Source organism: Hypanus sabinus, chromosome 14 (genome assembly GCF_030144855.1).
Source record: "Hypanus sabinus isolate sHypSab1 chromosome 14, sHypSab1.hap1, whole genome shotgun sequence".
NCBI lineage: Eukaryota > Metazoa > Chordata > Chondrichthyes > Myliobatiformes > Dasyatidae > Hypanus > Hypanus sabinus.
In genome coordinates, this window is record NC_082719.1 from 33,468,694 (window position 1) to 33,484,600 (window position 15,907).

Consider the following 15,907-nt stretch of genomic DNA (forward strand, 5'->3'; position numbering starts at 1 on the left):
ATAGAGTGGACTTGGAGAGGATGTTTCCAGTAGTGGGAGAGTTTAGGACCAGAAAGCATAGCCTTAAAATAAAAGGAAACCCCTTTTAGAACAGAGATGAAGAGGAATTTCTTTAGCAAAAGGTGCTGAATGTGTGGAATTCATTGCTACAAACACCTGTTGAAGCCAAGTCATTGAATATTTTTAAAACAGAGGTTGTTAGGATTTTTAGCTAGTAAGCCAAGTCATTGAGTATATTTAAAACAGAGGTTGATAGGTTCTTGACTAGTAAGGGCAGCAAAGATTACAGGCAGAGCAGGAGAATGGACATTAAAGGGCAAGATAAACCAGCCATGTTCAAATGGAAGAGCAGATATGAAGGGCTGAATGGTCTAATTTTCTTCTATGTCTTTTGGTCTTATAGAGATAGCCAGAAAAGCGTGGAAGGAGTTATTGCAAGAAATGAAAAGCCATTGTGTGAAGTGGTTATCTATGTCCATATAGTTAATTTTACATTCATTGTATGTGTAGAGTCTGAGGGAATATGAATGTCTTGTTTAATGTCTGAAAATGTTGGACGGAACTTAGCAATTCCCTTCAGCAACAAGACAGCAGCTGTGTATAAAGTGAATGGTGAAAGGAATTTTTAACGTTGCCAGTTCCTAGTATCTTGTTATCTGAGTAACTGTCCCTAATATTTGTTACTTTAGGGACAGAATCCTTAGTATCCCCAAGAGAAACCATGTTTTGTCAAACCTTCCCGTGCCTCTGGACCATCAGTGGAAATTTACATATCAACAATAGTGGATTGGAATTGCAGGTATGAAAGCATTCAGAAAACAAAGTGGAGACACAGGATGCTGGAATCTGGAGCAAGTAAACCAACTGCCGGAGGAACTCAGCAGGTCAGTCAGCATCCGTGGAGATAAAGGGAAAGTGGTCATTTTGGGTTGAGACTCTGCATAAAGCTTTACCCCAACAAATGTCAACTCTCCTGCAGTTTCCACAGATTATGCCTAACCCACTGACTATCTTCTGCAGTTTTGTTGCTGATGACAAGGGAATCAAATATAATGACTATAGGAAGTTGAAACAATTGCAGTGCTGGAGTAGGACACCTGCTCACGTTAACTTAAGCATATGACTTTACATTGCCTTTTCAGTTAAAAATAATGTCTTCACTTTAGTCATTGATGCACCATCAATAACTCACACTGAGACGTAAGGCGAGATATCGGCTTTTATTGACTGGAAGAAGGAACCAGGAGTGAGTGTCTATCATACTTTGTCCTGGAGACTGAGGCCGAGCGTCAGGCCTCAGATCGCCTTTATACAGGGGCCTGTGGGAGGAGCCACAGGAGCAGTCAGCAGGGGGCGTGTCCAGACAGGCACATAGTTCACCACATTCACCCCCCCTTTGTTTGAAAGAGTCCCCATGTGGCGAAGTTTCTTACAAGTCAAGTCTATCAGGTGGTCGAATCTGTCGCTGTGATCTACGTAGCACCGGCTGTGATCGCATAGATGCCGGCAACATTGGTGATTGCACAGGGGACGGAGGTTGCGCTTGTTCTTGCCCACTAGGCGCCGGTGATCCCTCACGCATGTGCGAGGCGCCTGGTATAAATGCGTACGAAACGCCCGGTATACAAGTGTCGTGAGGAGTCTGTGTAGGGCCTGGTGAGCACGGTGTCACCTCTGGTGCAGGGTTCATAGTTACCGGAGAGCCTTCAGGGTAGTGGTCTGCTGCACCTGCGGGTGCCAGGTCGCGGATGGAGACCATGTCCTCCCGCCCATCAGGTAAGACCACGTAAGCATACTGGGGGTTCGCATGTAGAAGGTGAACCCTCTCTACCAGCGGGGAGTATTTATTGCTCCTCACATGTTTCCGGAAGAGCACTGGCCCCGGGGACGTCAGCCAAACTGGTAGGGTGGTCCCAGTGACAGACTTCCTGGGAAAAGAGAATAGGCGTTCGTGAGGGGTGGCATTGGTGGACATACATAACAGAGAGCGGATAGAATGCAGTGCCTCAGGGAGGACCTCCTGCCTTCGAGAGACCGGCAACCCTTTTTGACTTAAGGGCTAAAAGTGTGGCCTTCCACACTGTGGCATTCTCCCACTCCACCTGGCCATTACCCCGGGGATTATAACTCGTGGTCCGACTGGTAGCAATGCCCCTAGCTAGCAAGTACTGGCGCAGCTCCTCACTCATAAAGGAGGACCCTCTATCACTGTGGATATAGCAGGGATACCCGAACAGAGTGAAGAGCTGGCGCAGGGCTTTTATGACGGACATGGCAGTGGTGTCGGGGCAGGGGATGGCAAAGGGGAACCGTGAGTACTCGTCAATAATACTGAGAAAATAGACATTGCGGTCAGTGGAGGGAAGGGGGCCCTTAAAGTCAACACTCAGTCGTTCAAAAGGGCGGGTGGCCTTGACAAGTTGTGCCAGGTCAGGACGGTAGAAGTGCGGTTTGCACTCAGCGCAAATTTGGCAGTCCCTGGTCATCGTCCTGATGTCCTCCAGGGAGTATGGCAGGTTCCGAGCTTTCACAAAATGGTAAAATCGGGTGACCCCCGGATGGCAAAGTTGTGCATGAAGGGTGTACAGCTGGTCGAGCTGTGTGCTAGCACATGTTCCCCGGGATAGGGCATCAGGGGGCTCATTGAGTCTGCCAGGCCGGTACAGGATATCATAGGTGTAGGTGGAGAGTTCTATCCTCCACCGCAAAATCTTATCATTTTTGATTTTGCCCCGCTGTTGGTTGCTGAACAGGAACGCAACCGAGCGCTGGTCGGTCAGCAAGGTGAACCTTTTGCCAGCAAGATAGTGCCTCCAGTGCCTAACAGCCTCCATGTAAATGAAGTCACAAAGTGATGACTCAACAAGCAATTGCAGTGTTTTAAAAAGGAATCCCCAGGCTTCTTCATTGGTTCCCTCTTTAGAACTTTCCTTGCATAGAAAGTACTAATGAGCACTCTGTGATGGCAAACTGTGATATATGGCATGGATCAAGTTTATAGATTTCTAGTATCAATGGCTTTGAAAATCTTTTCCTCCAGAAACATTGCTCTTCAGAGAGAAGAGACATGGTTGCACATGGATCAGAATCAGAATCAGGGCTTTAATGGCTGTGTGGTAAACTATGTATACCTGTCTGGACATGCCCCTCTGCTGACTGCTCCTGCGGCTCCTCCAACAGACCCCTGTATAAAGGCGATTGGGGCACTGATCCTCCCTCAGTCTCCGAGATGTCGTGCTCCCTTTCTGCTGTTAATAAAAGCCTATAGTTCACTTCCAGTCTCCTAGAGTTATTGATCGTGCATCAGGCTGTTTTATATGACATGACATTTGTTTATTATTTATTTTTTTGAGATACATCATGGAATAGGCCTTTCCAGGCCTTTGAGCTGCACTGCCCAGCAATCGGATTTAATCCTAACCTAATCACAGGACAACTTACAATGACCTACCAACTGGTACGCTTTTGAAATGTGGGATGAAACCGGAGCACCTAGAGGAAGCCAACGTGGTCATGGAGAGAACATACAACCCCTTATAGACAGCAGCAGGAATGTGATTCATAGAGTCATTGCGATCTACAGCATGGAAACAGGCCTATTGGTTCAAATGGTCCATGGAGACTTGGATGCCCTGTCCAAGTTAGTCCCATCTAGCAGCATTTGGCCCATAATCTTCTAAACCTTTCTAATCTATGTATCTGCCCAACTGTCTTTTAAAAGTTATTATTATACCTGCCTCAAACACTTCCTCTGGTACCTCATTCCACATAGATACATCCATTTGTGTAAAAAAAAAGTTGTCCCTCAAGTTTCTATTAAATCTTTCCCCTCCTATTTTAAGCCTGTGCCCTCTAAATGCCCCAATGCTGAGAAATTGACTAAATGCCTTCACTCTATCTACATACCTCATGTTTACATATCTCTATAAGATCACCTCTTAGTCGCCTACCCTCAAAAGAATAAAGCCCTAGCATGTCCAACCTCTCCCTGTGATTCAATCCCTCATCCTGATAGCATCCTTATATTCTTCCCTGCATTCTTTTTGGTTTAAAATCTTTTCCTATAGCAGGGTGACCATAATTGAACACATTACTCCAAGTGTGGCCTCACCAGCATCGTGTCAACCTCACCATATCCTCCCAACTTTAATTCCATGATTAATGAAGGCCAGTGTGTCAAAGTCCTTTTTCAGCACCCTGTCTGCTTGCAATATCACTTTCACTGAACCATGTACTTGTACTTAAGGCCCCTCTGACCTACTGCCTTACCCAGGGCTGATCTGTTTACTGTGAAAGTCCTACTTGGATTTGTCACAGCCTGTTTGGAAGCTCCAATGGACAATGCAGCAGGAGGCTGCAGAGAGCTGTAGACTCAACCAGTTCCATCACAATCACAACCCTTCACATCATCAAAAACATCCTCAAGGAGATGCCTCAAGAAGGGAGCATCTATCACTGAGGCCCTTCATCATCCGGGATGTGGCTTCTTCTCATTGCTCCCAATGGGGAGGAGGTACAAGAGCCTGAAGACCCACTTTGAACAATATAGTGGCAATTTGTTCTCCTCCACCAACAATTTTCTGAACAGTCCATGAACCCACAAATACTACTTTGTTACTCTTTTTTGCACTATTTACTTATTTTGTAATTTATAGTATTTTTTAAATGTTTTGTTCGGTACTGCTACCACAAAACAACTAATTTCATGACTTATAAGTCAGTGATAATTAACCTGATTCTGATTCTGAAAATGCAATATATGGCACTTATCTGAATTAAACTCTATTTGTGACCCTTTACCTCAATTGCTCAGCTAGTCAAGACCCTCTGTAATTTTTGATAACCTTCTTCATCGTCCTCTATATCACATATTTTAGTGTCATCTGCAAAGTTACTAACCATGCCTGTACATTCATAACCAAAGAATAGGTATAAATACATGGCAAGGCTTTGCAAACAGCTAACTGAATTACTAAATATACTTTACCGGGACAACGATCACTGCAATCTGCAGTCTGTAATTTCCTGCTGGGAGGTGTGCTTTTGAACCATCTGCGTGACCTGGCATTTTTGCAAAATCCTGAAATATTCGGCAAACAGGACTCTTGAGAATGCAAGCACAGCTGTGATAACTATAGCTGGGTCAGACTTGGGGCCAGACTGAAGCAGCAGGGCCCAGGCCCAAGAGTGGATAATGAACTGATGTCTGACCGATTGAAGTGCCAAGCAAGATTAAAAGGCATCAAGACTGAGGGCAGAGGATGAACTAGTGTTCATCTCAATACCTTGAGGTTTTACTCACGTCAGCGTTGAACTGGCTCTTCAGCTGCAGCCCACAGCCATCGCCACTCTCCTCAGTCAGTGCTGAACTGGCTCCGTGGCTGTGGACTGCAGCATTTGGTTTCCTGGATTGGATGTAGCACTATGTGGCTGTGGACTTACTTTTGGGTACTTTGTGGTTCATATTCTGTGGGTTGATTGTTTCCTTTTTTATTGTTTACATAACTTGTTCTTATTCACACATTGGATGTATGACAGTCTTTGTGGTGTTTTTTTTTAATTTTATTGCATTTATTTGTTCAACAGCTGGCTGCAAGAAGATGAATCTCAAGTTGTGTTTGGTATAATACTTTAATAATAAATGTACTTTAAACTTTGAAACAACAGGGGGCCCAGCTTCAGCACTGAGGCACACCAGTCCCAGAAAGAAACTTCCACCATCACCCTGTTTTCCACCATCTTTCATCATAGGGAAGATTTGATACATGAAAACTTACTAACCGTTAAGACTTCTAATATAGAATACAAATGGTGAGACTAATCCAAGATAATTAAATGTAATCTCTGCCATTTCTCTATTTCTCCTAACTAATTCAATAGTTTTATCCTCTAAGGCATCAACATTTAGTTTAACTGTTCTCTTTCTTTTTTACACCTGCAGAAAATTCACGCTGTTCATATTCTATATTAGAAATCTTACTTGTTAGCGAGTTTTCACTTATGATTCTTCTCTATGATGAAAGATTTTATTTAATTTAATTCATCACTTAATAAAGATTTTGCTTGCTACACTGAAGGGCAGGGAACACATTCCAAGATTGTCTTTCAAACATCCATGAAGGTCAATAATTTTTTTTTAACATTTTAATTGGATTAATAGTTAGCAATCTACAAAATAAATACATTATTTATAATGGATATCATAAACAAACATGGTTTAGTTTTCATTTTCATGCTGCTGGGAGGAGATTAAATTCTGGTGGTTTTTCTGACAATCTACTGCAATTGTACCCCCTTAAATGTTAAGGGTTAATTGTAAACACAAGATATTCTGCAAATGCTGTAGATCTTGAGCAACACACACAAAATGCTGGGGAAACTCAGCAGATGAGGCAACATCAATGGAGGAGAATAAACAGTTGATGTTTCAGACTGAAACTCTTCATCAAGACTCATTGGTGAAGCCAATTGTAACCCCCACACTCGGCCTTATAATAATTTTAACATAACTAAGGGTACTTTAGGAACCTAACCACTTTGTGAATTGAAGGATTCCTGTATTTGCTGGTACTTCTGTCCCTTTTATAGAGCCACCTAGAATGCAATCAGGCCTTTGACCTACTTGCTTATTTTATTGAGACACAGTGTGGTGCAGGCCCCACCAGCCCTTTGAGCTAGAGCACCCAGCAATCCCTGATTTAAACTCCTCCCAATCATGGGACAACTTACAATGACCAATTAACTTACCAACCAGTACGTCCTTGGACTGTGGGAGAAAACCAAAGCACCCTGAGGAAACCCATGCAGTCACAGGAAAGAAGGTACAGACTCCTTACAGACTGCGGCGGGAATTGAACCCAGGTCACTGGTACTGCAAAACATTGTGCCAGCCACTAAGCTATCGTGCTGCCCAAGTTCTCTGCTGACCAAGTTTGTGTACCTGAGCTGATCCCATTCGTCAGGGCCTGTATCCCTCTAAATCTTTCCCATCATGGGAACCTGTTAAATTCTCTTAAACATTGTGATCGTATCCACTTCTATGGCTTCCCCTAGTCTGGTATTTCTTTTCATATTATATCAACTACCCTCTGTATAAAAAAGCCCCCTTTAAATTTTACTCTTCTCACCTTATATCTGTGCTCTCTGGTTTTAGACTGCCTACCTTGGGCAGAGGGGAACATATATCTTTTCACTCATCCAATGTAAAAAAAAGTTCCAAACTTGTGGCCACCATAAATCCTCAGAACATAGTTTTTTTCCCTTTGATTTGCTACTATCATTAACTTCCTTAGTTAAAAATGCACAGTGTGACCTTTTCTTTCCATAATTCATAAATTTCAGCAAAGCTGTCTGGCCTGACACTATCTCCTTAAATGTCTGCCATTGACAATCTATCATCATGTTCTTTCATCTATTTTCTCAGTCCACTTTAGACAACACATTCTTCACACCACTGTAATTATCTTTATTTAAGTTCAGAGCATTTAAATTAAGTTTCAAGATTCCTGTTTCTCAACCTCAAATTGAAAAATCCAAGTTCTATACCAGTGCAATCAATTTACTGGGAAAAAAGAAGTTTGAGGGCCTTGAAGAGGACAACCTTAGTCCCCATCTATCACAGACAATCCCTTTTGTCTCTCCACCCTTACTAACATAAGATAGACCTTTAAAAAAAATTCCTAGGTCTGATGTTAGCCTGAAATATTATTTCAGTTCATTCCATATAGATGCTGCCTGAACAGTTGAATATTCCTAGAGCCTTCTGCAGAATTAAACATCAATTGACTGTGCAGCTATTTAAAGTATGTGGTTGCAGTCAGCAGAATTTTAACAACGCATGCTCATTACAAGTGACCAAAGAAAACATTTCCCAATTTGCTAACACATGAAGATGACATCACTCCACACATTCCCAACACCAAGTGTGTGAGCTAACTACCCAACATGCACAGCCCAGTTTCTAGAACGATCTGGTTTGAGAGACCACCATTCCATGACTTAACCTATTTGCAGTTTGGAGTAACACACACAAAATGCTGGAGGAACTGGGCAAGTCAGGCAGCTTCTGGAACAGTATAATAAATAGTCAATATTTCAGGCAGAGACCCTTCATCAGTACTGGAAAGGAAGAGGGCAGAAGCCAGAACAAGACAGTGGGAGGAGGGGAAGTAGTACAAACTGGCAGGTGGTAGGAAAAACGAGGTGAGGAGGAAGGTAGCTGGGTACGAAGAAAGAAGCTGGGAGGGAGGGGATAGCTGGAACCGCTAAAGGGTGAAGAAGAAGGAGGAACGGGAGAGGACAGTGGACTATCCAAGAAAGGGGTGGAGGAGGAGGACCAATAGGAGGTGAGGAGAAGAGAAGGAAAGAGAGTGAAACCAGATGAGGAATGGGAAAAGAGAGAAGGGGGCGGGGGAAATACCGGAAGTTAACAAAATCGATGCTATTGCCATCAGGTTGGAGGCTCCCCAGAGAGAATATGAGGTGTAGATCCTTCAGTATGAGCGTGGCAGTAGAGGAGGCCATGGACAGACATGATGGGAGTGGGAAGGCGAATTGAAATGGGTGGCTATGGGAAGATGCTGTCTTTTACCACGGACAGAACGACGGAGTTGGGCAATGTGGTCCCCCAATCTACGTCGGGTCTTACCGAGGTAGAGAAGGCCACACCGGTACTGTAGATGAGCCCGACAGATTCGCGGTTGCAAGAGGTGCCCCTCACCTGGAAGCACTGGTTTGAGCGATGAATGGTGGTGAGGGAGGAGGTGAAGAAACAGGTGTAGCACTTGTCCCGCTTGCAGGAACAAACTTCAGGAGAGAGATGAGTGGAGATGAACAAGTAGACCAGGGAATAATGTAGCAAGTGACGCCTACGAAAAACGGTGGGGTGGGTGGTGGAGAAAAATGTGTTTAGTGATAGGATCCCGTTGGAAATGGCGGACGTTACGGAGAATGATACTGAGGTTGTTGGGCCGGTAGGTACGGACAAGTAAACCCTATCCGCGAGAGAATGCGTTGAGGGTAGAAGTGGCTTAAATATAGGACATGCGGGTGAGGGCAGCCTTCTGGTGTTTTTTAAAATAAGTTCCTTTGTCTTGAATATCTAATGTGACAGTTCGCTGCTCCGGACCTCCATCCCATTTGTGACCACTAACTCCCGTGCCAGTTCTAGAGAACCCCAATGTGAAGTGCTAGCCGCCGCACCCCGTCAACGGCAACCGGCCACCCCGCGCTCACCGCGTTAAAACTGGGCGGCATGTATTTGTCGTGTTTATATATTGGGTCGAATGTGACTCTGTGCACGGTACCGTCCTGCTCCTCTCTGGGTGAACTACCTCGGGAATAATTACCCACTGATTCCCGGAACTCCTCTTGGGACGTTTGGCGTTATCTCTTCAGATACAAGGTGAAATCTCCGATTATCCCATCGCCAGTTGCACCTGCGGAATTCCTTGGTCGCAGAGCTGACAATCACGCAGCTTTCCGCGGTGAATCTATTGCTCTTCGCCTATTCAATTACGTCGCAGGTGCTCGGGAAGTTAAACAAGTATACTGAAGAAAGAAAGCAAACTTCAGTTTTCTGCTTGCTAAACCGATTTTCCCGTTGAGTAGGCAAAGCATATTAAGACCGAGGCACAAGAGACGTGATCACCGCTGTTTGTCAGATGAGAACCAGCTCAGTCCCCTTCCATCTATCACCAGCTACGTGTTGTTCTTCCAGACCTAACCCCGACGGAACACTTATTTCAACCTGCAGGAGTTCCCGCTTTCCGATTTCCAGACCCTCCGCCCCACGCACGCCCAGCAGTACAGAGTGGTGGGCGGTAACTGTCCCTCTACCGGGCCGCATTACAATCCCCGAAATTCAACCACCCCTGCTCCCCGGCGACTTCAAAACTTCTAGGTGCGGGTCGGCAGGATCGTGACCTCAGGGCCAACCTGTCTGGACGGGAGTCGATCCTCGGCTGGTTCTCCACAAGAAGGAAGATAAACTGGGGATTGGCGGCAACCAGGCAAGTCTTGAGACTGGAACTCTAGTCGAAGGTTGGCGTGTTGAACCATCACACTCAACAACGGTGACCTCTTCAGAAGAATGATGCCCAACAAATACAGCCCGGATCTCCAAGACGAGGGAGCTATTTAGCAGTTATCTTCTCTCTCTTAACGAGTCCTTCACTACGGAAAATAAAGTTTAGAAGATAGTGCGCGAACACACACACACACACACTCACACACACACACACACACACACACCAGTTGAAGTATCCGTTACGCTGTGGGCTTAGGAAATACGAGAATATTAACTCTTTCAGTACGAATTTCTCTCAAGGTTTTAAGCGTCCTGTCATATTTGCACTTGGTAACTGTACCTACCGCGGAATGCGGGCAGTAAGAGTCAACAAGCCAAGTATAACAGCTATATATCTCATTTCTGTCAAGCGTGAACTCTCGTCTCTTCAGTTCTGACTTTATACAGTATTCAATGAAAGGTTGTTTAATTGGCCTCTTTGTATGCCTTATAATTGTCCAGAGAGGAACCTGCAGGGACGAAAGGCCGACGCACCGAAAGTCATTGTAAATATTTAAGTGGAAAAAAATTTACGTTGGCCCGAGTGTCCATATTCAAGTTAAGCACAAGGATATTCAGTTGAATAGTTAGGTTTTCTGTCCTGAGGCGTCATTATCACTCATGTCTTAAAGCATTTAATCCTAAAACTAATGTTGTTAACAAACTCGTTACAAATGTAAGCTGCGGAATTTCGCGTTATTCTGATCCGTCTGATAGCTGACGGGTGAAAAGAAAAATATAAACAGATTATGTTTTTCTTTCCATCTTTCACTGTACGCCCGGAACGTGGTCTCCACACCCCGCTGCCCACGGGAGGACTGAAGTGAGGAGGAGTCGGTGACCCACCTCTTTGCACACTGTGAGTTTGCGGAGAAGGATGGAAGGATGGAAGGTACAGCGTCAAGATTCATCCCCAGCAGCTGCGTAACAGAGGACTCTCTGATCTACGGACTGTTCCCGGGGACGCACACCGAGACCAACACCCGGTGCTGCAGGCAGATTATCAACTCGGTCAAAGACGCTCTTTGGTCGGCCCGAAACTTGTTTGTCTACCAGCACACGGAGATGACCGTGGGGGAATCTGCCGACTGGCTCATTCTCGGCTGCAGGAGTACGTGCTGAGGGACGCACTGAAACTTGGTGCAGCCACCACAAGGGCCCAGTGGGGAAGGACCACGGTCTAGGGTTCTTCTCCCGCGGGAATTGAGGGTAGGGGGTGGGGTGTATACCCCTCAACAAGGGAATGTTAATATGGAATAACAGTGCTACGTGGGTGGCGAAAAGTGTGAAAATATAAAGACCGTAATGGAAACATTCGTAAAGGATTGAAAGTCATTGAATGGTTTACTGTATATAATTTTATTTTTGAATAAAGTACATTTTGTATAAAAAATCTTTTACTTTAGTCCCCCCCATTTTGTTTCAGCAAAAAAGAGTAGCAGTTTCACAATACATTTAACCTTGACGCTGATGATGCAAGAACAGTACACAAAGCACAGTTTTAATTTTAACTCTGAGTAATGTTTCAATATGTTTTAAATTAACATTAACGTGTTTTTAATCGATAATGCTCTTTGTATCTAGTAATGTGAGTTGTCCTACAGGAGCAAAATAAATCTCTATAATGCAAATAATTATTTAGGTTGTGTAATCAATTTGGCAAGCTTGAATCCGAACTTTCAACCTGGACATTTTAAAACTTATCCTGTAGCTATCTGACAGGGGATCGGCAGTTTATCAGAAATTAATTATAGAATTCTAAACGACTAATCTAAACAAAGACTGCACCTTGAAAATCGTGGCTAATAAAATATTTGGTATACATTGCTAAGTTTCTCTTAAATCGCGAACCTTCTCTAAAGTATTTTTATTACAATATTAAATCTCAGACAGTTGAGCAAACAGTCATATGTTCTGTGTAACTACAGTTATTAGGAAGTGTCAAACTTTTGGTAATTAAACTGATTAAACCAATAAAAATCAATTCTTCGCGTTATTTTGCGCTACCATGTGCTTCATGTTTTATTTCAAAGTTTACTAAGATTTTTAAATAGTTCCCGTCTTCAATAACACCAATAGTTTCAGTTGAATATTGGATATAATTATTTGCTCCTTATTGTAATGTTGTACCTCTTGTAATCATTTTATTTCCAATTTATTTGCCAGTTTACACATATTCTACAGTTCCATCAATATTCTGGAAGATCATTTTGTTTCTCATCAGATTTCTAAAACGTAACTCTAGCTCTTCATTCCCAATCAGTGTAAACGAAAATCCCATCTCGAGCTTCCTTTCACTTCAAATACTTGTTCTCTTCAACCTCTCTATCATCTTTTTTTGCAACTCCATACTTAACCATTTCCAATCATGTTTTCACTGGATACAGTTCTGAAATTACGCTTATAAGAGTCAGCAACGATATAATTCCTACCCTGCGACACTATGCTTAGATCCTTGACTTCTCCTATTATGCATCAGCATTCTGCCCCAAGTACCATCATAAAAAGCAAGACAGTTTATAAATGTGTTTTAACAGCCATCATTGTCTCTCCCACCGCTTCCTGGGCCAATAATTTTTCGTGCAGATGAGCAAAACTTTACATCCTAAAGATTCCACCCCCTTCCCTACTCCACAGTAATAGTTGATCAGACCTGTTGAACACCCTCTGCATTCAATTTAACCATGAGATGAGCTCATAATCTCAAATTCTCTCATCACAAAGCACGCTGACCTCTATGCTGAACTTCCCTTGTTTCTGACTCAGCTGAACTGACACTGAAATCTTCATGCATTGTTTCCCAAGCCAGCTGGCTGCTCCCCTCAGGGGTTGGTATTGGTTTATTATTATCACAAGTACCGAGAAACTGCGAGAAGTTTTAGTTTGTGTTCCATCCAGACCATATAGAAGAACATTGAAAACAGAGCGTTCAGTATAAACTCAATGGCTATTACATACAGGAGTGGAACTGGGTGTGGGCTTCTGTTGCTGTAGCCCCTCAACTTCAAGGTTCAATGTGTTGAGTATGTGCAAAGATGCTCTTCTGTACACCAGTGTCGTAAAACATGGTTATTTGAGTCACTGTTGCCTTCCTGTCAGTTTGAACCAGTCTGGCCATTCTCCTCTGACCTCTCTTTGTGGACCTCTGTGGACCTTTTTTGCTGACAGAATTGATGCTCACTAGGTGTTTTTTTTTTGCTCTTCACATCATTCTTTGTAAACTCTATGGACCGTTGTGTATGGAAAACCTAGAAGGTTGGCAGTTTTTGAGATACTCAAACCACCCCATCTGGCACCAACAATCATTCCATGGTCAAAGTCACTTAGTTCACATGTCTTCTCCATTCTAATGTTTGATCTGAACAATTAAACCTCTTGACCACGCCTGGATGGTTTTGTGCATTGAGTTGCTGCCACATGATTGGCTGATTATATATTTGCATTAATGAGCAGCTGTACAGGTGCACCTAATAAGGTGGTCACAGAGTGTACTGTTACAGTTATAGAGAAAGTGTAGTCAAGTACTGCTACATTACCTGATAGGCTCTAAAGAAATATCATGCTCCAAAAGCACAAACATTCACTCTACAAGATTGTAGTTTACAGTAACTAATAATTACACCATACAGATATGTCACACAGGTGTGGATGTGCATTGTCATTCACAACCATACCTAGAAGAACAATATTAGAGCAGATGGAAACAATCAAATGACAGTTTATTAAGAACAAGGGGTATCCAGTCTAGATGTGAGTAGGAACTAACCGGTCAGTCAGGATTTTTCTAGCAGGGAGATGAACTCCTCACTGAGCAGCTCATTGATGTAATGGCACTGCTGGCTGTGCCAAGGCACACTGCTCAACAAACCTCAGAGGGTTGTTCCATATAGTGCATCATCTGCAGCCCTGACAGGCAGTCAGAATTATACCGGGAGGCAACAGAATGGATGGTATGTGGGGCAAAACACATCAAGAAGGAAACATCCAGAAAGTAAGAAGGTGTTAGCTGATTGACAAGTGTTTTATTTATCAAGTCAAGAGCAGTCCAACTGTAGCATGTCAGTTCCACCAAAACCTTTGTACAATCACCAAATATATTTTAAGAATCCACAATTTGCTCACAACGCAGTATGCATGAGTTGTCTTACCTGTATATTTAAAAAAAACACATATATTGAAACTAGTGGGCAACACGGTGCCCCAGGAAATTATTCATTTTCCTGTCACCAGGAGATAATAGGCTGCAGTGACAAATGGGGCACTTGATATGGAAATCTTGGAGGATCTTGAGGAAATCTGGTCTGCCAGAGGAAATATCTACTCTTTATCACTCTCCCAATGTCCTGTGATCATGTTGTATTTTTCTAAACTCCGGTGAATACAGACACAACCCACAGAATGTTTCTTCTTTACCTCAGGAATCAACGTCCACAGCACCTCATTACATCCTGTCTAAAAATGGAGTTTAAAACGATAAGCAGTACTGTGGGTTCAGTCTCACCAGTGATCTGTAAAGAAACACAACACTTCCCTTGCATAAAGGTCAATGTTACTCCCTTCCTACTTGCTGTACCCATAGGCTAATCTTTTCTCTGTGGCACACCAGGACTACCAAAGTTTTCTTTATCACAGCATTTTGTTGCTTACTTCACTTTAATTTGACTTAACAATAACTTACCTTGTCATTCTTCCTTCCAGATGGACAACCTCAGATAACCTCCTTCGAAATGAACAACCTCATACTACGTTCCAGCCGCAGACTTCTTGCCACTCACTCGACATACTTTTATTCCTGGCAGGCACACTGTGCTCTGCTCACAGTTTTTGTATCATCAGCAAATCTGGCGCACAGTTCACTGAGTCCCTTCATCCAAACATTCATATCCCCTGTAATTTGCTGAAGACCCATCGCTAATCCACGTGGTATCCTTCCAGTGACTGGAATTGGAATTCATCCTTTTTGTCGGAAAATTACTTTGTTATCTTGAATTATCTGCTGTCGAATCATCAGCAACCACCTACCATGCTTTTATTTTGTGTAATAATTTTTGTGTGCCTACTGGAAGCTCAAGTACATTATATCAGCGGACTTCTCCTTTAGTTTACACTCTTGGAGAACTCCAGCAATACTGTGGGGTACCGTGCAAATTATCCGGTGACTCTTCGAATGCGCTGCGACAGGGAAATCGGAATCCGAATGGCCTGAGGGTAAAAAGCTGCTTTCTATTCTGACCGTCCTTGCCTTTGCGCATCAGAGACTCCTGCCTGATGGTAGAAAGTCAAAGAGGATGCTAGGTGGATGGGTGCGATCTAATAATACTAAGGACCCTGAGTAGGCAGCGCTCCCAATACATGTCCGCGATGGTTGGTCGGGAGACCCCTGTGATCCTCTCGGCCGTTTGTAGGGACTGCCGGTCCAATGCTCGGCTGCTCCCATCCCAGATGGAGATGCAGCTTGTCAAGACGCTCTGAATGGTGCTCCTGTAAAATTCAGTTACCATGAGCGAGCTAGTGCGACTGCACCGAGCTCCCAGCTGTGTTCAGCCCGACTCGGCCTTTCATTGTGGCTGGAGCGGAGGAGTGAGGGTGGTGTGGAAATCCCTCGGTCCCCCCTCCCCTCCCCCGCGGAAGATGCCAGCAGTGCTCCAGCAGCCGGCAAATTCGTCCCCATCCACCCTGCCAGAATTCTGAATACTTGTGCGAATGTCCGTCTGGGAAAGACCTGCACTTGATTAGAAAGGGACCGTCTCCCTCCTTTCTGGATATCCCATAGGCAAGCGTACGCCGGGATGGGTTTGGGCAGGGAGCTGGCAGTAGGCGGGAATGTGATATACAGTATTT

The 15,907-nt window shown here is 43.9% G+C and overlaps 1 protein-coding gene across 1 annotated transcript; it reads right to left on the reverse strand.

Annotated features, from left to right (window-relative positions):
- Nucleotides 1–705: 705 nt before the first annotated feature.
- LOC132404653 (ATP-dependent helicase brm-like) lies at nucleotides 706–9,501 on the reverse strand. Its single transcript, XM_059988965.1, has 2 exons — nucleotides 9,348–9,501; nucleotides 706–1,928 (listed from the first exon to the last, which is right to left on the reverse strand). Exon 2 carries the CDS (start codon nucleotides 1,757–1,759, stop codon nucleotides 1,430–1,432), a length of 330 nt encoding a protein of 109 aa, XP_059844948.1. The 5' UTR covers nucleotides 1,760–1,928; nucleotides 9,348–9,501; the 3' UTR covers nucleotides 706–1,429.
- Between the last annotated feature and the right edge of the window lie 6,406 nt (nucleotides 9,502–15,907).